The sequence below is a fragment of the Bos indicus genome, chromosome 3, assembly GCF_029378745.1.
Source record: "Bos indicus isolate NIAB-ARS_2022 breed Sahiwal x Tharparkar chromosome 3, NIAB-ARS_B.indTharparkar_mat_pri_1.0, whole genome shotgun sequence".
NCBI lineage: Eukaryota > Metazoa > Chordata > Mammalia > Artiodactyla > Bovidae > Bos > Bos indicus.
Window position 1 is genome coordinate 9,602,844 of NC_091762.1, and position 21,143 is coordinate 9,623,986.

General features: G+C 45.9%; 1 protein-coding gene and 1 long non-coding RNA gene across 5 annotated transcripts in view; one reads left to right on the forward strand and one right to left on the reverse strand.

Moving 5' to 3' along the window:
• The window catches only part of LOC109578711 (uncharacterized), a 39,509-nt gene that overhangs the window by 17,143 nt on the left and 1,223 nt on the right, over positions 1 to 21,143 (forward strand). For 2 of the 4 annotated variants that reach the window (XR_011565152.1, XR_011565147.1), the window contains 3 exons: positions 16,416 to 16,536; positions 20,719 to 20,791; positions 20,935 to 21,057. This is a non-coding gene — a long non-coding RNA (uncharacterized lncRNA). Of the gene's footprint in view, positions 1 to 16,370; positions 16,537 to 20,718; positions 20,792 to 20,934; positions 21,058 to 21,143 lie in introns of all 4 variants that reach the window. The other 2 variants (XR_011565146.1, XR_011565145.1) reach the window with 2 other exon arrangements.
• The window catches only part of ATP1A4 (ATPase Na+/K+ transporting subunit alpha 4), a 33,543-nt gene that overhangs the window by 1,634 nt on the left and 10,766 nt on the right, over positions 1 to 21,143 (reverse strand). Inside the window, exons 11-21 of the mRNA XM_070783613.1 lie at positions 20,864 to 20,998; positions 16,440 to 16,629; positions 16,127 to 16,299; positions 10,551 to 10,687; positions 10,017 to 10,167; positions 9,565 to 9,733; positions 7,805 to 7,959; positions 7,527 to 7,650; positions 6,155 to 6,300; positions 2,502 to 2,632; positions 2,307 to 2,408 (exon numbers count right to left, since the gene is read on the reverse strand). Of these exons, the coding sequence (XP_070639714.1) occupies positions 2,307 to 2,408; positions 2,502 to 2,632; positions 6,155 to 6,300; positions 7,527 to 7,650; positions 7,805 to 7,959; positions 9,565 to 9,733; positions 10,017 to 10,167; positions 10,551 to 10,687; positions 16,127 to 16,299; positions 16,440 to 16,629; positions 20,864 to 20,998 (1,613 nt within the window). The remainder of the gene's footprint in view (positions 1 to 2,306; positions 2,409 to 2,501; positions 2,633 to 6,154; positions 6,301 to 7,526; positions 7,651 to 7,804; positions 7,960 to 9,564; positions 9,734 to 10,016; positions 10,168 to 10,550; positions 10,688 to 16,126; positions 16,300 to 16,439; positions 16,630 to 20,863; positions 20,999 to 21,143) is intronic.

Here is a 21,143-nt window from a genome sequence, read left to right on the forward strand (position 1 = left end):
TCTACTGTCTTAAGGGGGCCTGTTCTTCTCCAAGGTTGTTTGGAGTAGTTATCTCTTAAATGGCTGGGGCAAGGAATTCTGGAGATCGGCCAGAGGCTGGACCGGCTGGGAGCTGGGGTAATCAACCTTAATGTCCATTTTTTTCTTCGGGTGAGAGAGTTCTTTGTTTTGCATAGAATGGTGGGGAGGACCCGAGGGGAGTTTTAACTCCAGGCTATTTTGAGTGGTGTAACTTTGCTTCAGTGTGGAAGGTTGATTCCTACCTTTTGAGGAAGCCAGAGCCTGGAGAGTGAGGGTGGAGGGCCCAGGGCAGGAACATTAAAAAGCCAATGAGGACAGAGTGGGATAAATGCCATGTAAGAGATACATATATTTGTTCATGGAGATTATATACTGGCTTTCATGGAGTCACTGCTGGAGAACCCCCCTTTGCTTTCCGGGTCCTCTAGCTCTTGCAACCAAAAGCAGGGTGGTCCGTCTGAGACTAGATGTAGGGGATATCTTGCCAGGGAATATAAATACTCCTCCATATTGCACAGGTGGGGAAATCTTTTTCTTCCTGAACCTCTTCAATAGACCAAGGAGCTGACTCCGGAGAGGGGTTGGATCAGGACCACATTTGTCCCTTGGATGATAGAGAGATGGCCTAGACCAGCACCGTCTGATAGAAATACACTGTAAGCCACATGTGAAATTTATATTTTCTAGTAGCCACATGAAAAAGAAACAAGTGAAGTTATTTTAATATTTTACTTAGTCCCAAATAGCCAAAAGATTATTGTTTCAACACATAATCAATATAAACATAATTAGTTACTTTACCTCCTTTTTTTATCCCCAGTCCTTGAAATCCAGTGAGTATTTTACATTGACAGTGTGTCTCAAGTAAGACACTAAATATTTGGTGGAAAGTGTAGTCCAACCAAAACAATAAAGTAGTATTTAATAGAAAAATATTTGACAGTGCTTTAGTTTTTAACTTTCAGTAGACTAAAATTATAAATTCAGTTTCTCAATCTCACTAGCCATGTTTCAAGAGTTCAATGGTTGCATAAGGATGGTGGCTACCATGTTGGACAGAGCAGGCCTAGGCCATGGTTCAATATGTGTGCACACACATACCCTTCAACCAATATGAACAGTTACATACACACAGTCATGCAGCCATTCAACAACGGTTATCATATGTCTACTCTGTGTGCTAGGTCCTGGGGAAATAAAACTGAAGACATGATGGTCTTTGATCTCAAGAAGCTCAGGTGATTGGAGAAAACAGAGAAACACACAAAATAATCACAGTATTAGGTGATGAGTTTTATGGTCAAGGTTTATACACAGTGTTTGGGAGCATGGTTAATGCCCAACCACACTTACTAGCATTTGTATGTTGACATTAATAGCAACATCAGCTGAGCTACTATTAGCAAAGTGCCCCCCAGGGCCCAAGTGCCATGCTCCATGTGTTATATACATCTCTACATGTAATTCTCAGTCTGCCAGATGTGTGTTATCAAGACTTTGCCATGAAACTGAGGCTCAGAGAGGTTACCAACTTGTCCAAGATCATAGAATAATATATAGTACCGTTGAAATTCAAATCTGGAATTGCCAGCATCTAAGGGCAGTGCCAATGTCTTAGTAAACATTAATTTAGCAGCTACAGAATGTAAAACATTGTGTAAAACACTGCAAGGGACAGAATGGTGAGCAAAATGTATAAACACGTAGAAAATCAGCTGGGAGGATACACACTAAATCATTAATAGAGGCTACCAATACAGAGTTGGGAGAAGGGGGAGTGAAATGGGAGTTTTGTTTTTTTCTCTATAAAACTGTTAAATGAAAAAATTTCATAAGCATATACTAACATAAAAAATGAAAACATAGGACTTGAACCAAACAAGGTACCAGATAGTAAGAATTTCAGTGTGCCCACTCACATACGTACATATGAAAACATATTTGCAGAAGTACAGCAAAATTAGCCTTGCATAGAGTAGGCTCTTTTATGATTGCATCAGTTCCGAGCAATATGGAGCCTGGGACAGCTATACCATGCGTTATTATAGAAAAGAAACCACTCTGTTAAGCACTGGTGAATCCACGAAATTTGCATGTCTGGTGAGTGCAATCACTCATCCCTAATCCCTCCTCAAATAAGATGTGTTTATGGGAGCACAGGCGGTCCTCTCTACATCACTGAGTGCCGCCCTGCTCGCTCGACTTCCCACGCAACCGCACTTCCTCCCATATGCTTCCCCTGTGCCCAGAGAAGCCTTGCCTTGCCCCCCCCTCCCCTTACTCACTTGAGTGGGTACATTCGCAGAGCTACATCCATGCCTGGCGTGTAGGACAGAAAAGCGGCCAGGATTGTCTCCTCCAGGATCCCAAATATGAGGATCTTGTTTCTGAGAGGAGATATTTATGGGGTGAAGGAGGTGATCAGGGAGAGGCAGGGGGTGCAGTTTGGGGCGGGGCTGGGTTTGGGGGGCAGCGCTCACTTCATGCCCTGCTGGAAGATTGAGTTGCGACGGGTCTTACAGATGATGAGGTCAGCCCACTGCACGATCACGATGCTGACGAAGAAGGCCGTTTGGCACGTGAACTCCAGCACCTTCCGCTGCTCATAGGTCTAGGGAAGGACAGGCAGAGGGGAGCCATCAGCGTCAGGAGGGATTCAGCTATGCCTCAAAGGCTGCTTCTTTCTCCTGCCTTCCCAGACCCCAAGGCTGAATTAGGGGACCTCTTTAGATTGCCACAGCCCTTCTCACATATCTCTGTCATAGCGCTTTTCACTTTGTGTTTTGCGTTTATGTTTTCCTTATCGGACTGAGAGCCCCTCAAGGGCAAGCACCTCGTCGTATTTATCTGTGTCCTCCCTCCCCATGCTTTGTTCAGTGAGTGGCAGGGAGGATGGCTCATAAATATTTACTAAGTTAATAAGAAGAGTGGTGTAAAAGAAGGTGGACTCAAGAGGAAAGCAGGGTCTAAGGAAGCAGGTAAGGAAGACGGGACTGTAGGGAATCTGCATGCAGAGGGGAAGCGATACCCGAAGAGTGGTCCCAGATGGGAGGCATTCACTCATCCGTTCGTTCATTCTTTCATTCACATTTTGCACAGAAGGAAGTTAGAGTCCAGTGGGGAAGATAAATACGCGATGTCGGCACTGTAGGTTGGTTATAAGAGGGACATCACAGAGGGCTGTGCAAGCACAGGAGAGGTGCATTTAAATTAGATTGGAGGAAAAGCCCATTAAAAAACAGCATGTTTGGGGGACTTCCTTGACTATCCAGTGGTTAAGACTTCACCTTCAAATGCATGGGGATATGGGTTCAATTTCTGGTTGGGGAGCTAAGATTCCAAGTGCCTCACAGCCAAAAAACCAAAACAAAAAACAAGGGAAGCAATATTGTAACAAACTCAATAAAGACTTTAAAAAGTGGTCAACATCAAACAAAATCTTTTTTAAAAAAAGCATGCTTATAAATAACTTGTAGCTCGAATAAAAAATTTGAAAATGTATAGGACCAAACAATAATGAGATACTACAGATAGAACCTCATGGGATGTGGTCAAAGTTGTACTTGGAGGGAAATATAGAACCCTAAGGGCTTCCCTGGTGGTTCAGTGATAAAGAATCTGCCTACAGTGCAAGAGATGCAGGGTCAATCCCTGGGTTGGGAAGATCCCCTGGAGAAGGAAATGGCACCCTGCTCCAATATTCTTGCCTGGAAATCCTATGGACAGAGGAACCTAGAGGGCTATAGTGCACGGGGTTGCAAATGTTGGACTCGACTTAGAAACTAAACTACCACCACCACCATAGAGCCCAAAACAATAGAAAACAAAAGCTAGAAATTGATGAGCCAAGCACTGAACTTAGAATGAGACCAGTCAGCACATTTCTGTGCGTCAGATCATGCCACCCCTGTCCTCTGCAGCCAGCTACCGAAACCAAACCACTCCCATCATCCCTTGAAAATTTTAGTTTCTGACTCACTGTCATTCTAACGGCGCCTGTCCTCATTTTTGGAGATTTAAATATCCATGTTGATGATCCTTCCCATACCGTGGTCTCACAGTATCTTCATCTACTCCAATGGTATACTCCCTTCCCCACCTGATTGCTTGCTCCCATGATTAAACTCCAGATGTCTTTTTCAATAGCCACATTTTTTCTGTCATTTCAGTTTTCAAGCACCTCTTTTCTCTCTGTTCACCATCTTCATCTTTCAATATCCCCTACTTTAGTATCCCAATTCCAACACTTCTTTGAACTCCTCTTGGGCTTACAATCTATGGACCCAGTATGTTATCTATTCAGCTATTATCTTTCTCCCTTCCCACCCTGTGCCCTTAACTAGAATATAACCTCCACAAGGGCAGTCTTTTGGCTATTTTTGTTCACTACCATATCCCAGGGACAAAACAGTCTCCAGTGCATAGAAGATGCTCAACAAGTATTCACTAAATGAATGAACGGTGACCAACTGAATTACTGCCAGTGGTATTAGCAGTATGTAGGGTACCTCCTAGGGAAGAAGCTCTATACTTGATAATCGGAAGATTACAGCAGTGGAAGAGGTATAGACCTTGCCTTTATGGCATTCATTTGGCAGGGCAGTTGTTCTCAATCTGTTTTGCAATATCTTAAGATGTTGCTGATATAATTTGATGTTAATTCAAATTAATTTTAACTATCATTAGTTGATTGTAAATAAACATATGACAAGCTTAATCTTGGTAGCAGGGAGATGGTTTCAAGATATAAAACAAACAAGGCTTGATCCGAGGATTGGGATGTTGACAAGGTACACAGCAGTGAGGACTCTGGGATCTTTGGACTTTGCTAGCTGGGAACATTGACATCTGTCGGCCTCGAGAGGCTCAGGTAGTGGAAATCTGTTGGAGAAGACTCTTGAGAGTCCCTTGGACTGTAAGGAGATCAAACCAGTCCATCCTAAAGGAGATCAGGCCTGAATATTCATTGGAAGGACTGATGCTGAAGCTGAAACTCCTGTACTTTGGCCACCTGATGCGAAGAACTGATTCATTGGTGCTGGGAAAGATTGAAGGCAGGAGGAGAAGGGGACGACAGAGGATGAGATGGTTGGATGGCATCACCAACTCTATGGACATGAATTTGAGCAACTCCCGGAGTTGGTGATGGACAGGGAGGCCTGGCATGCTGCAGTCCATGGGGTCGCAAAGAGTCGGACACGACTGAGTGACTAAACTGAACTGAACTGTGTGTGCGGGCCAGCGTTCCAACAATGATCTTGATTTTAACATACTTTTGAGAACCCTGCAGTTAGCTTGGTTTGGAGGCATCATGGTGACATGGCAAAGTGCTGGGCGGGAATCAATCCAGAATTCTAGTCCAGCTCTTGTACGGGTTCACTGTGGGGCTTTGAACAAGTCACTAAACCTTTCCAGCCAGATTCAGATTCCTCATTTGTAGGCTAAAGAATAGGCCATCTTGTCCTCCACAGACTGTATGTGAAGTCTCTGGTCCTATGATTCTAGCAAAAATTGGTGTCACATCTCCCACTGTCTCAGAAATTGGGATGGAAGTGTTCACAAATGCATACTTACTAAAATTCTTAAATACATATTTTTGGATAGAGGGCTTCAGTTTAGACCTCATTTATCTTGGGTGTTAGAAATGACTAATACAGAGAGGCATCCTCTAAGTTTAAACAGTTTAGAATGACAAGGAAGAAAATATACAAAGAAAATAAGTTTTCAGATTTAAAATCCTATTCTTTGAACTCCCACGGAAAAGGAAAATAACAGGAGAAAGAGGATCCAGCACTCATTTCTGGGGCAATGATGAATAGAACCTGGAAATCAGCCTCCCAAAAGTTAACAGACAGAGAAGATTTCCAGGTCCAAGGAAGCCAGAAAGACCCAGAAAGATATGAACAGGCAACAGACAGTAGTAATTAACAGAAATGAAGTCTTTGTAAACAAAGAGAAGAATGTTTGCTGATGTGATCAGAGGTTGAGGTCAAGTGTTAGAAGGCTCCTGTAGGACTGGAGATGAGGATCGTCTCTGTCTGCCTAGTGTCTTCAAAAACTTGCTAAACCCATTTCTCCTGGTTACTTCTTCACTCTTGTATGGCCACCATTTACTATCTTGCCTTTCACTCACCCACTGCTGTCCATAGCTGTCCTCCAGGTCATTGATGTATCGATTTTCCCAGTTGACGCGGATGCCCAGCAGATCAGGAGGCTTAAAACCATTCTCAGCCAAGATCACAAAGTAGGTGAAGAATCCTGCCAGAGCCTGGATCATCCCTGTCAGTGATAGTTAGAGGTCAGGGGAACCTCACTCAGAGGAGGATCTCAAAAGGCAGACCACGGAAGAGGTGGCGCCTGGGACTTGCTTCTAGCAGGGTTGATGTATGTCTGAGCTGTAATGTTGAAGATTCATGCCATCAGTGATCTGACCCTGCCATCTCTGTTGGACTTGCCTCCAAAGTCTGACACTGGTTTCTAAGCTGTAACCCAGGGTCATATAACCATAAAACTGGAAAGGATCTGAAAGGGGGTTTATTCTCTCTCTCTCCACCAAGTGAATGCTGGACTCCTCCTCTCCATTTCCTCTGACACCAGGACACTCATCAAGTCCTCTCTTACCCTCACATTTCTCCCATCTGCTCCATGCCTCTCCCTTGGTCAAAACCTCCATCCCCCATGCCTGGGAACCATAGCGTGGCTGATGCTAATGTGTGCCTACTGACCACAGAGCTGGCACCGTTTGTCAGTACTTGCACACAGTGATTCTCACAGCAATTCTGAATTGTCATTTACGTTTCAGAAGTGGGAAAACTGAAGCACGAAAAATATTCAGTCATTATCCAGGGTTGTACAGGCAGTCAGTTGTGATACTGAGATTCAAACATAGATATGGCTCCTAAATCTGTGCCTTTTCTATGTGTTTCCATCTCTAAATACTGATATTGTCTCCTCTGTCCATATCTCTTGCCTGTACCCGTTGTACCTGGCTACTCAAGAACAAAGAAGTGTCTTTCAAGACTTGGACCCACTATAAATACTACCTGTGTCCACAGCCTCATTCCCCACTACTTCTTTATCAGGAATAAGCACTCCACCAACTTGATGTATTCACTCTTCAACAGCCAGGTATCGTCTGGTCCCCGTCTGACCATCCATTCATTAGCTGAGCCCTATCTTCCAGCCCCAAGTCTAAGCCATGTTTCCTCCCCAAGGCCTCTCTGTCCGCAAGACTGGCGAGTCCTGCCTTGTACTCCTGTAGTGTGTCCTATCTGTCCTCAATACGTGGCACTTGGAAAACAGCCTGCCATCCTTTCATGCGTGTTTGCGCCTTTCCGACTGGATCCTTAAGAGCAGATCAGAGATCAGTGGGTTTTTTTGTGCTAGAGCCTAGCACAGTTCATAATTAAGATAGCTCCCTGAACTTCTAAACCAGGACTGGCCTCATGACCCTTCTGGGGCAGCCTCTCCCCACTCCCTTCCACCCCTCATTCCTGCAGCCGCACCTATCTGTCCGTAGGCCATGCCAATGAGACGGTGATTCACTAGCTTATCAGTCTTTGAGTTCCGTGGAGCCCTCTTCATGATGTCACTCTCAGCTGACTCATAAGCCAGGGAGATAGCAGGGACCTGGAGGATGGAGGGTGGAAGCAACAGGGGACACACAGCTCAGAAGGAGACTCAGAGAAGTCCCTCAAGCTCTGCTCCTCTGCCTGACCTAGATCGTCCCAACTCAGTCCATTTCACAGGAGTTCCACGAGCCGGGTCCCATCTGGGTCCTCACCATGTCAGTGCCCAGGTCAATGCAGAGGATGGTTATGGTGCCCAGAGGCAGGGGGATGCCGAGGATGATGAACATCAGGAAGGGGGTGATCTCGGGGATGTTGCTGGTCAGGGTGTAGGCGATGGATTTCTTCAGGTTGTCAAAGATCAGGCGGCCTGGGAAGGATGGTCAACCTTCTGTGAGCAGCACAGAGACGTCACACCTCCCACAAACCAGCTCCTGGGCAGAGAGGCCGCTACAAAGCACTGTCACACAGTCCGTGAAAGGGTCTTGGGCCGTGGCAGCCCCAGTTTTGTTTCTAAATTGTGTGACTGTTAGTTAAAGCCATGATTTAAGCATGTCAAATTTGTATACTCTGTGTTCTTGGATTCAACATGACTACTATCATCTGATGTCTGAAAATTAAGCAGGCTGGGGCCTGGTTAATACTTTGAGATGTCTGAGAATGCCAGTATAAAAGCCCTAGGAAGATTAAGGCTGGATTTGCAGCAACATGGATGGAACTAGAGATTATCATACTAAGTGAAGTAAGTCAGACAAAGACAAATATCATATGACATCACCTATATGTAAAATCTAAAATATGACACAAATGAACTTATTTACAGAACAGACAGACTCACAGACATGGAAAACTAATGATTATCAAAGGGGAAAATTACTTATATATAAAAATGAATCACTTCACTATACACCAGAGACTAACACAATGTGGTAAATCAATTATACTTCAATTAAAAAAAAATTAAGGCTGAAATGGAAAGAGCCTGGGCGTGGGTTCCAGTTGCATTTTCTGCCATAACTAACTTGTCATCTTGGGCACCCCTCACCTCTCTGACCTTCATTCCTCCTGCCTTGCAAGATGGCTTGAATCCTTCCCTGACAACCTTTTAAAAACGTGTCACCCCTCCTTCCACTCCCTGCTTTACTTATTTTTTTCCATTGCACTTGTCTTCTTTTATTACACTGTTCAGTTGATTTTCTGTCTATCTTAATTCACTAGAAATTAAGTTACCTGAGAGCAAGGAGGTGTCTTTTTACTCCCTGTTGTTGAATCCCCAGCATCTAGAATGGTGTCTGATACACAGTTGATGCTCAAAAGTTTATTGAATTGAGTGGACATACAATACTGAGGATTATACAAGGTCTCAATACTGAGGATCATTCATGGTTTCAGTATAATGTTAACCATTATTATTACGTGGATTGTAATAGATTTTAATTCATAGCTCCAGACAGAAATCAGGGAGCCCAGGAAGCAGAAATCTGGGCTTCACCAATGGGAATTGTCTCCGTGAAAGAGGGGACCTGATTTGGCTCATTCAGTCAGGCTCCAAATGACCTTGATATGTCAACATCATTCAGACAACAGGTTGCCTGAAAGTCCTCCTGAGATTGTGAAGTACAGAGTAGTCTTATGAGTATGGCTACACCCTGAAACCTACAGTAGAATCCTACAGTAGAAACCTATAGCAGATTCAAGTAGGATCTCCCGAATCTCCATGAGAGAAGCAAACAAACTATGCTGCACTAGAGCTGCCTAGACAATCTGGACTTTCCTCCAATCACATAAGGGTTCCACGTAGTGATGGTCTAAGGACCAGCTGAATCCAATTTGCAAAATTGTGACTTACACTGATTTTTCCCAGTGTGTACAGGAGGTTGGAAGATGGGCAAAGGAAATGAGAATAATGTGCATCAACTCTCACCTGAGTCTGAGGGCCAAGTAAGTCCCTGCCCTGGGCACCCAGCTTCCTTACCCTCTTCCACACCCGTGACAATGGAAGCAAAGTTGTCATCCAGTAGGATCATGTCAGCGGCCTGCTTAGACACGTCGGAGCCGGCGATGCCCATGGCGATGCCGATGTCCGCCTTCTTCAGTGCCGGGGAGTCGTTCACCCCATCCCCTGTCACTGCCACAATGGCTCCCTGGAGGAAACACAGAGGGAGTGAAATAATTACTGTGTCAGGTTCAGGACCCGTCCCAAAGGTCAGCTTGATTTCATCATCCCTTGTTTCTTGATATAGCTTCTTGGCCCTTCCTTCTCCTGCACCTTCTGAGATAGCAAAACTATCAGGGAGCCCCCAAACAGATGCCTGTCTCAGGGGTTCACAATCGGATGCTCTCTGGCTCCTCCTCCAGCCCAGCCCGCATGTTCCTCTGCTTGGTTTGGGGCTGGGTGACTTCCCAAGCCTCCTTGGTCTCCCTTACCAGCCTCTGACATCCCTCTACAATGATGAGCTTCTGCTGGGGTGAGGTCCGAGCGAACACGATCTCAGTGTGGTTTTGGAGGATCTCATCAAGCTGCTCAGAGTTCATATTCTTTAGTTCTGAGCCATGCACCACAATGGCTTGGGCGTCCCTGAGGAAGAGGAATTTCTAAAGGTTAGTTCCAGGTACTGAGAATTCACCAGGCATCCTGGTACCCTCAAACTCATCTTTGCTACAACCTGCTTGTCTCTCCTTTCACCCCATCTCCTCAACTTGTCCCCAGCCATGCACTCTCCCCAGATTGGCACACTGTATCCCCACCCCCCACCTCTTCCTCCCTCTTCTCTGCCTTCTTCTTCTGCCCACCTTCTACTGACATAGTCGCTTGGTCATTTTCCTATTATGTTTTACTTTTCAGTAAGTAAACCATGCGTGTCCTACCTACAGAAAGAACCTCCGAAAACTTTAGTTGGTGGAGCAAGCTAAGGATGGAGGGGAAAAAATGGTATATCTGAATTCTTTAGGGGGTCTCACCTAGGATTGACCTTGCTGACAGGGATCTTGAGCCGGGCAGCAATGTCCTCTGCTGTCTCAGAGCCCTCTGAGATGATGCCCACACCCTTGGCAATGGCCTTGGCTGTGATGGGATGATCCCCTGTTACCATAATCACCTGAGTTGGGAGGGGAGGGAAAGAGAGCAGAGTCATCTTCAGAGAGGTCCCCAGTCCTTCACCTCTCTCTCCAAGAGCTAAGAGATCACTGCTGTCATTCCACAGGGGTTTAAGTAGCTCATTTCCAAGAACTTGGGCTGTCAGTCAAAAATCTTGCTATGCTAGCTTCAACCCTTGGGAGGGGGTCAAGGCCATCAGACCATAAAACATAGGACAAATTGGACTCTGGTTGCCCATGCATAAATCAGGGATTTGAGTGTATTTACTACATTCAGATGGAGAAGGAAATGGCAACCCACTCTTGTATTCCTGCCTGAAAAAGCCAATGGACAGAGGAGCCTGGCAGGCTACAGTCCACGGGGTTGCAGAGAGTCTGATGTGACTCAGCACGAACAAGCACAGTATATTCAGAATTTCATGTATCGCTCCAGAAGCTATTCTGCCTCTTTTTTAAAAAAATTATTTAATCTTTTTAATTGGAGGATAATTGCTTTACAATGTTGTCTTGGTTTTTGCCTTACAACAACCCAAATCAGCCATAAGTGTACATATACTCCCTCCCTCTTGAATCTTCATCCCACCTCCCACCCCATCCCCCTCCTCTGGGTTGTCACCGAGCGCCAGGTTGAGCTTCCTGTGTTATACAGCAGCTGCCCACTAGTCTTATGTATGGTGATGTAGCTGCTTCAAAGCTACTCTCTCAATTCGTCCCACCCTTCCCTTCCCCTGTTGTGTCTCTAAGTCTGTTCTCTGTGTCTGCATCTCTATTCTTGTTCTGCAAACAGGTTCCTCAGTATCATGTTTCTAGGTTCCAAATGTATGTGTTAATATGCAATATTTGTTTTTCTCTTTCTGACTTACTTCACTCGGTATCACAGGCTCTAGATTCATCCACCTCACTAGCACTGACTTAAATTTGCTCCTTTTAATAACTGAGTAATATTCCATTGTATGTATGGACCACAACTTCTTTATCCATTCATTTGCTGATGGACATCTCGGTTGCTTCTATGCCCCGCCTGTTGTAAATGGTGCCGCCACGAACATTGGCGTACCTGTGTCTTTTTGAATTATGGCTTTCTCAGGGTATATGCCCAATAGTAGGATTGCTGGGTCATATGGTGGTTTTACTCCTAGTTTTTAAAGGAATCTTCGTACTATTCTCCATAGTGCTATACTGCCTTTTTAAGCTCAAAGACAGAAGCACCTACCATTAGAACAACAGCAGTAAAGGAACGTCTGGATGAATCCATCTGCCTAGCAAAATTTCATCCAGATCCAAGTGCATTCTGATCCTCACTCTACCCCTCTTCTTCCCACCGCCTCCTTGTGCCCCTGGGTTCTGGCCCTTTTCCGGGCACCTGGGCCCAGCCCTAGACCTATCCCTTTCCTCCCCAAAGATCAGGTGCCCGTGTGTGTGGTCTTCTAGCCTTCTGTTCTCCTAACCCTCCTCACGTTGTCTGTGTGTGATGGCTTGTCTGTCTCTCTCCTCTGCTGGACTGAGAACTCTGAGAGCATGGGGCCATGCCTGTGATTCATGTTAAGTTTCCAGCTTAGCATAATTCCTAGCGCAGAGTAATCATCAACAAGCAATTACAGAATGAGGGAAGGATCGCTTCCTGGGAACCGCTGCCCATGGTTCCCAAGTGCCCTCTAAGCATATAAATCTCAGGCTTTGGTGGGAGGGAGAAGGGAACTATCTGACTGTGGCTGAACTAAGAACAGAGGTCCTGGAAAGGTCAGTCTGTTCACTCCCAGAGCGTGGAAATAAGCCTTGAAGGGGTTTTCCCATGAGCCCTCCTCATTCCATACTGGCACTGCTGGCTTGCTGGATGAAGTGCTAACTGAGCCGGGATTACCAAGGACTCAGGCAAGGTGTGCTATGAGCAGTTCCCCCCTCATTGGTCTCCAACGCCCTGGCTCGGTTATGGGGCGCTGGGGCCTCACAAAGCTGGGCCTGTGGATCTAGGAGGGAACTGCACCAAAGATTCCAGGTGTGGTTCAGACTGAGCCCTCAGTGATGCTTTTTAGGCTTACCGTGCCCTGCACATCTCCCAGTAGCTCATTAATAATGACATGTAGGACAGTTGTCGTACCTAGGCCTGCCTGACCAGAACTGCTGTTCTACAGCAGTTTCTGGAAGTACCACCTCCATGCCAGCCGGGAGAAATAAAAACAAAGTCAGTCACCCCAAGAGTGAGTTCCTAGGACACAATTTCACGGAACACTGAGATGCATTCACATAACAGAAGAGAATGGCTCCCTTCAAAATAAAAGGCATTTGGTAGTTTCTGGAATTCGCCAAGTACTAAAGGAATTTCATGTCTCACTTCTTGATGCTGACTGTACCTCTGGTGTTCCCACGTACTCTTGCAAGCTTCCTTCCTTGTTCCCTTGGGCCCTCTTCCCCCAGATCAGACCCATTGAGAGAGAGCTTCCAGCGCTGGTGACCTTAACTTCAGGTGCTTGCTGCTTAGCTGCAGTTCTTAGAGGAGGCTGGATTCATAGCCAGGGCCAAGTAGCCTCATACTGCTAAGGGCCTCAGGTAGTGGCAAATACCATGGGATAATTTTATTTTTAATGATTTGGTATTCTTTATTTAAAAAAAAAACTTTCCATTTTATATTGGAATAGAGCCAGTTGGCTTCCCAGGTAGCTCAGTGGTAAAGAACCTGCCTGCCAATGCAGGAGACATAAGAGACGTGGGTTTGATCCCTGTGTCAGGAAAATCTCCTGGAGAAGGGCATGGTAACCCACTCCGGTATTCTTGCCTGGAGAATCCCATGGACAAAGGATCCTGGCAGGCCACAGGCCATGGGCTTGCAAAAGAGTTGGACAGGACTGAGCGACTAAATAACAACATAGCCAGTTAATAATGTTGTGACAGTTTCAGGTGGACAGCAAAGAGACTCAGCCATGTATACACATGTATCCATTCCCCGCCGACTCCCCTTCCATAATGGGATAATCTTATTTCAGTTTTCTTTTTTTTTGGCCATGCCACACACAGCATGTGGGATCTTATTCCTCCAAGGGATAGAACCCACACCCCGTGCATTGGAAGTGTGGAGTCTTAACTATTGGACCATCAAGGAAGTCCCTTATTTTAGTTTTTTAAAATCATTCATTCCTAAGGCCTGGACACATGACTATCTGAGAAACACCAGTTCCACCATCAATTGTAAAAAAAAATTTTGCTGCCACGCAGCTGTTATCCAGCCTCTTTCAACAGCTTCATCATATCCGTCAGCTCTGCATCAACACCACTTTGGAGTTAACCTTGGAAGGTTCTCACCGCTGGGACAACACTCTGTATGTGTTTGCTCAGTCATGTCCTGCCCCCTGGAACCCCATGGACTGTAGCCCGTCGGGATCCTCTGTCCATGGGATTTTCCAGGCAAGAATACTGGATTGGGTTGCGCTTTCCTCCTCTAGAGGATCTTCTCGACCCAGGGGTCAAACCTGAGTCTCCTGTGTCTCCTGCCCTGGCAGGCAGTTCCTTTACCACTGAGTCACCTGGGAAACCCAACCCCCTGTTTAGCCACCACACTTCATCCTCCTTGAAGGATGGCCTCCTGTGTACATCTTAACCTCCCCTGTAGGGAAAAAAGGGAGTGATGCAGAATTCCTCACCAAGCCAGCCAAGTTTCTGTCAGCTTCAGGTCCAGAAGCGGTAAACAATTAAAGTGTAAACCTGTGCCCAGAACAAGAATGGGCCCAGGAAGCACCAGCCTTTGTGCTTCAGGTGCCAGCTCCAGACCCGCCCGAGTCCCCTGCAGACCGTTACTTATCACAGCTCACTCTGCCTCTCAGGCCATGAGCGTGTCCTGCGCCGGCAGGCACCCTGACTCAGGTCACTTCTTTGTCTCCTGGGTGGGCCTCCCCACCTGTGGACACAATTATAGCTCTCCTTCTTGCTAAAGAGATCCATAAACTCCCCGATGAAGTAAACTTTAGACTACCTCCATAATATCTATACTTCTCATCCCAGCAGCCCACCTGGAAGCTGAGAAAATGCAAATGAACCCCTTCTCCATTTAGCTACCATAGCATGATGTTGTAGATCTGTGGAGGACTATCAAGATGTATGGTTACCCTGTGCAGATGTGTTATAATGAACTGTTGCACCCCAAAACATCCTGTAGTAATCAGGGAATTCACTCAGAATAGTTTCCTCTATCCATTCCTCGGTTCCCACTATAGTGACCAATCATTGTACTTAGCATGACCCAGACTGCTCAGGGACAAACTGCCAATGGTTAAAGGTCAAGATGAAGTCAACTCTGACACAGAGCATCCAGTTCTCCTTAAATACTTCCAGCCCCACCCCAACTGCAACCTGCTCTCCTAAATATTCCAGAATATCAAGTGTGAGCAGAGAGGTGACAATACCTAATCTATGAAGACGTGTAAGAGTCTTAGAATTTGACCTTGGAGGGAGTTCCCTGGTGGCCTAGTGGTTAGGATTTGGTACTTGCACTGCAGAGCCCTGGGTTGGATCCCTGGTCGGGGAACCATCCCACATGCCAGCCAAAATACAAAAACAAACAAGCAAGCAGCAACAAGTGGTAGAATTTGGCCTGGGAAAGTGGAATACAGAACATCTCAGAATTAGAGGAATTTTACTGCTGCTATTCCATCAAGTCCAAAGTCCTCTTCCAACTGGAGGGAAGTTCCCATCTCTGGGTTTGCTCTCGGACCACTTCATTTTAAGCTTCTAGCTTTTGCCCCTGGACCTCACCCTGAGTCAGATCCATCGAGGGCCCCAGCTCTCAGTCTCTCATTCTCACAAGTGCTGCCCCAGGACCCCAGCCCACTTGGCTTCACCCTTTTGACAACCCACTCAGCAGTACATTTTTATGACATCTTCTAGCACTTCGCTATTTCCAGTGTGGCCTGCCACCAGCAGCAATGGCATCACCTGGGAGCTTGTCAGAAATACAGAATCTTGGAGTCTTCTGGACTTACTGAAAATGGATTTGCATTCCAATAAAAGCCCCAGGCTATTCAGTGCACATCAGTTTGAGAAGCACTCCCCTAGGGCTTAGGTTCTCAAACCTGTTTGCACACTGGAATCTCTAGGAGACTTTTGAAAAATACAGATACCTGGCTCCCAATCAGAAACTTGAAGGGGTCTGGAGTGTGGCCAAGGCATCAGAGTTTTAAAGCTCCCCTGGGGATCCCGTTTTATTTCATTTTTTAATTTTATTGAAGTATAGTTGATTTACACTGTTGTGTTCATCCCCTGGTGATTCTAATTCAAGACAGGATTCTAACTACAGAGGGCACAGTATAAAGTTATCTCTTAAGACTAAAACTTATAAGCTCAAGGAAGCAGAAATCAGCTCAATTAAATGAAGAACCTACTCTGTCCAAGGTTTCCTACGGTTGATCCAGGTTAGGATAGGTGAGGGGTGTCTGGATTGCTCTGGCACTTACCTTAATCCCAGCACTCCGGCACTTGCCCACAGCATCGGGCACGGCAGCTCGGGGAGGGTCAATCATGGAGATGAGCCCCACGAAACAGAGGTTATTTATGGGAAAGTTGATTTCATCGGTGTTAAACTTGAATCCCTTGGGGTAAGTGTTAGGCAGATTCAAGAAGCAGAACCCTGGAGAGGGACAGAAGAGGGGACCAGTAGTCATTCCACTATGTCTCTACCCACTTGCCCCAACCTCCTAGATCCTTCACCCCACAAATAACGACAGTTTTGACGTCACTCTGCAGAGGCTTCTCCCACAGCCGCCTCACCTAGCACACGCTCCCCCAGACCTCCCAGATCCAAGTAGGCGTTTTGGAAGGCGTCCTTCATTTCATCGTCTATTGGGTACTCCTGCCCTTTCAGAAGGTAAGTAGAGCAAAATTCTAAGATCCTCTCGGGCGCCCCCTTCATCATCAGGACGTGGGCCTGGGAGCTGTCTTCCCTCAGGTGGATGGACACCTAGGGAGAGGAGAGGAAGCTTCGATGGAAGGAGGAGAGCACGAGGGTTGGGTCAGAGAAGCAAAGTTAAGCTGGGTCTACCTCCATTTCCTTTGTTCCCTGACCCAACACAGCCCTTCTCCCTGCAGTCATATCTGCTCTTTGGTCGAGCCCCTTCCTCCTTTGTAGGACCCCACAGCCTGTTGCACACGAATCTCTGTTATCTTCTTAGCCATACTTGGAGCTAAGGGCAGCCCAGGCACTTTGTCCCCCTGGCTTCCTCTCTGCCTGAGTAGCTAGTGAACAGAGACAGCAGAGTGAACAGGAAAGAAAGCTTAGAGTTGAACACCTGTGTTCCAGAACCAACAGGAAGGCTTTCTTAGCTTTACGACCTCGGGTCTGTCCATTTAACCTCGGCAAACCTTAGCTCCTTTGAGAAAATGTCAAAGATCTGCGATGCCCACTTCATTTGGCTTTTATAGAGAGAGAGTATTAATGAAGAATATATTGAAAAGCACTGACAGTTCTTTACCACGATTGGTTGAGCCTGAAGGATGGGATTAGGGTGAGTAATAATAGTAGCATTTATTGAGCAGTTACTATGTGCCAGGCATTGTTCCAAGTGCTTTACGTGAATCGTCATTTTAATCCTCCAGCTACTTCCCTGTGAGGTAGGCACTATAAAGTTCTTTGTTTTATAGATGACAAAACTAAGCTTAAGCTGTGTCCAGACTCACATAGCTAGAAGGTAGAAGCAATCAAGGGAAGAATCCAAGTAGACTGACTTTAGAACATGCTCTCTTAACCAGTCCATGTTCTAAATTCTTTGTTAACTCTGTCATCGCATATTTGGTGATAGTCTTTAATATTTATGATTGTGGCTTCATTTTTATTAATACTATCTTTATTTTTTTCCTAAAAGAATAAGGGTATCTATTCACTTTGAGTTACCAAACTCTTCAAGCATTCTGATTTTTTTTGCTAAGTCACTTCAGTCGTGTCCGACTCTGTGTGACCCCATAGACGGCAGCCCACCAGGCTCCCCAGTCCCTGGGATTCTCCAGGCAAGAACACTGGAGTGGGTTGCCATTTCCTTCTCCAATGGATGAAAGTGGAAAGTGAAAGTGAAGTCGCTCAGTCGTGTCCGACCCTCAGCGACCCCATGGACTGCAGCCTACCAGGCTCCTCTGTCCATGGGATTTTCCAGGCAAGAGTACTGGAGTGGGGTGCCATCGCCTTCTCCAAAACAATATGGAGATTTCTTTAAAAACTAGGAATAAACCTACCATGGGACCCAACAACCCCACTACTGGGCATGTATCCTGAGAAAACCATTCTAAAAGGCACATGTGCCACAGTGTTCACTGCAGCACAATCACAACAGTCAGGACGTGGAAGCAACCTAGATGTCCCTCGACAGATGAATGGATAAAGAAGCTGTGTACATACGTACAATGGCATATTACTCAGCCATAAGAAGGAATGAATCTGAGTCAGATCTCGTGAGGGGTGGTAGCTTCAACTATTCTTATGTTCATTTTGGGGAATGATAAATAAACTAATTTCCACATGTTGCTGGTAAAATTTCTATAATCGCGTCTTTGGAAATTTTATTTGTATGTTGAATGTACTATTATTTTGTGTTTATGAATTTTTTTTTAACCAATAAACAGAACACATCTCCAAACCAAAAAAAAGAATATATTGAAAACTGTGAAGTACAATGGTTAGCCATTCTAGCCCCCTGGCCAATCTCCTGGAACCATGTCGAGTCCCCTGAGAGGGGACTGGGGGTCCCTGTGGCTCAGTCGTGGAGCAGAGGGCATAGTCATGAAGGGAGCCTGAAGGACAGAGAAGATCAGTTTCAGTTTTCATTTTCCTGTGATCTGATCTGAGCAAAGGAGCTATTTCTGATGTTCCTCTAATGATCGACAGGAAATTCCTGCTACGTAACCTGTCGGGTAACAAAATCAGCACATTGGGAGGAACTGAGCCTGCGGTGCTGAGGGAGCCAGACCGCACTGGCCCAGGGAGAAGCCAGATGCAAAACCTGGGTGTAAAATGTAGTTACAACAGCTCCTCAGGAGACTTTCCAAAAACTATTTTATTCAAAATATGCTTAAGCAGTTAAAAGGGAAAACCTTAACTCACGTAAGCAGAAAGCTGTAAAAAACAATTTAAAAGCTTAATTTTCTGAGCATAAAAAAACCCCTTTGCTGACTATCTCCAATAGGAGATTATTGGAGATGACAGCAAGAACTGCTTAAGCTGGTAATTTAGTCACACACACACAAATCACACCTTGATAGAAAATTACAGATGCAAAAGATGGGAGAAACTGGAAATGTCAGAACTGAGAAGCTTCTTCCTTTCATTTCAGTCTCAGAGAGGGGAGAGAGACCAGGCCTTGCGAACGATCAACAGGCTAAGATGTATGTCCCTTGCATATCAGGGCCTCTGACTGCCCCGAGAGCAGAGAGCAAGCTGATAAAGCAGCTTGTTTATGGGTAGGGAAAGAAAGGAGTCAGAGGGGTTTTCTTGGGGCCCCAGGCAAGCCCCACCAGAGCTGGCGGCTTGCAGACTGGCCGAGCACACTTGGCGTAGAGGAGGATTTTGCTGTTTGAACTTGATATTCAATAGCTCAGAAAAGGCGTCTAACAGTCATCTAGGGGAAAGATTGCTATTTTTTTGGACATCCCAACAAATATCATAACTATGTTTTGCTTTTATTTTGAATCTTGTGGAAGGAGAGGTACCTAATTCTTTCCAGTTGAAGGCTTTAATTGGGCCTTGCCAAGCACAAAATTCCTGTCTGGTTAGTGAGGCCACTAAGCATCAGGAAAAAATGGAAATAGGTTTGCAGTCTGGGCCTAGGGGACCTATCTTATTTCACTGACGAAAAGCCAGTTGAGACAAAAAACCTTCAGGTCTGTTTCTTAAGCTTTCACTTGTTCAACATTCAATGTGAAAGTGTAGGTAATTTGTTTTAAAAAGATCTATACAGCTTTTATTATGTTGTTGTTATTTTTAGTTACAAAAATGTTTTTCTTGTGACGAAAACTTTTAAGATCTATTCTTTTAAGCAACTTTCAAGTATAAAAGTATGGACTGCTTCACGAATTTGCCTGTCATCTGGGGGCTATAGTAATCTCTGTATTATTCTAGTTTTAGTACATGTGTTGCGAAGTGAGCCCTGTTATGTGTTTTTAAGACTCAAAACCCAAACTGACTTTTGGGAGTCTCATTTCTTTTCTGTTATCCACACCTGAATGACCTTTATGGTATTGCATGAATTTAGAGAATTTCACTATTCTAAGCAAATCAACCCTTAACTGCTAGAGCTCCCACCCCAACAGTGATGCCGTTGTTCCCTCCTTTCCCCAGAACCCCTCCTAAAAGTGTGCCAGTGTTTCCCACATAGGAGGGAAGTACTGGGTTTCCTGTCCCTCTCATGAATTTTACTGTGAGGGCCACCCCTGTCCCTCCCCCAGCATTTCTCCTTCTCTGGTCACATCTCCCTGGATCACACACAAAATGACCCTGGAAAAGCAGCTTCACAAACAGTCAGGAGAGCCCTGACCGCCTACCTGATGGCAGCTGCTAGAACTGCAGGCATGGAATGAAAAGAAATATTTGATGACTTGTGAGATAAGGTACTCGAGGAAGTGACTGACAAATCTAACATATTCTGCAGCAGCAAGTCTCACAGTTGCCACAGAGACACCCAGCCAGCCCTTACTGCCTGTGGACATTTCAGAGAGTACTTCGTGACTAGCTCTCTGCATAGTGATGCAGCCTCAAGACTGCTTAGGGCTGAACGCCTCTTCCTTTATCATCTATGTCTGCCTTTTTCTGTTTACCACTTTCCCTTGGGCTTCCCTGGTGGCTCAGTGGTCAAGAATCTGCCTGCAATGCAGGAGCCGCAGGAGACTCGGGTTCAATCCCAGGGTTGAGAAGATCTCTTGGAGGAGGGCCTGGCAACACACTCCAGTATTCTTGCCTGGAGAATCCCATGCACAGAGGAGCCTGGTGGGCTACAGTCCACAGGGGCGCAGAGTCGGACAGGACTGAAGCAACTTGCACGCTAACATGCACGCACTTTCCCTTCAGGTGAGCCTGCCTCCTAACTGGGGTGCCGGTTACACGCTGTATCTTGTTCTGCAGCTCGGACGTAAAGGCAAAGGTAAAGCTCCCCCTTCCTCCAGAGGACGAGCCCGTCCCCCACTGCTATCTCCTACCTTGGTCGGTTCTGTACCTGGTACTTGTTGGTAGAATTAAAGGGAATCTCTGCCACCTTGGGGCTTTTCTCTCTCATCTCGTTCACAGAGCTGTAGGACTGCTCGATGAACTTGAGGAGCGCTGACTCCGAAGCATCTCCTGTTGTTGCCCGCTGCCAGGATGGGGTTGGTGTAATAAGCCTGGGAGGCATGGCACCTTGGTTTGCCGACGGTAACAAGGAGAGGGGCAGAATGGGGAGGGCTGCTGGGGGGCATCACCCGGGGCCAGGAAAGAGAGATTTAGGCTTATATGCTGGG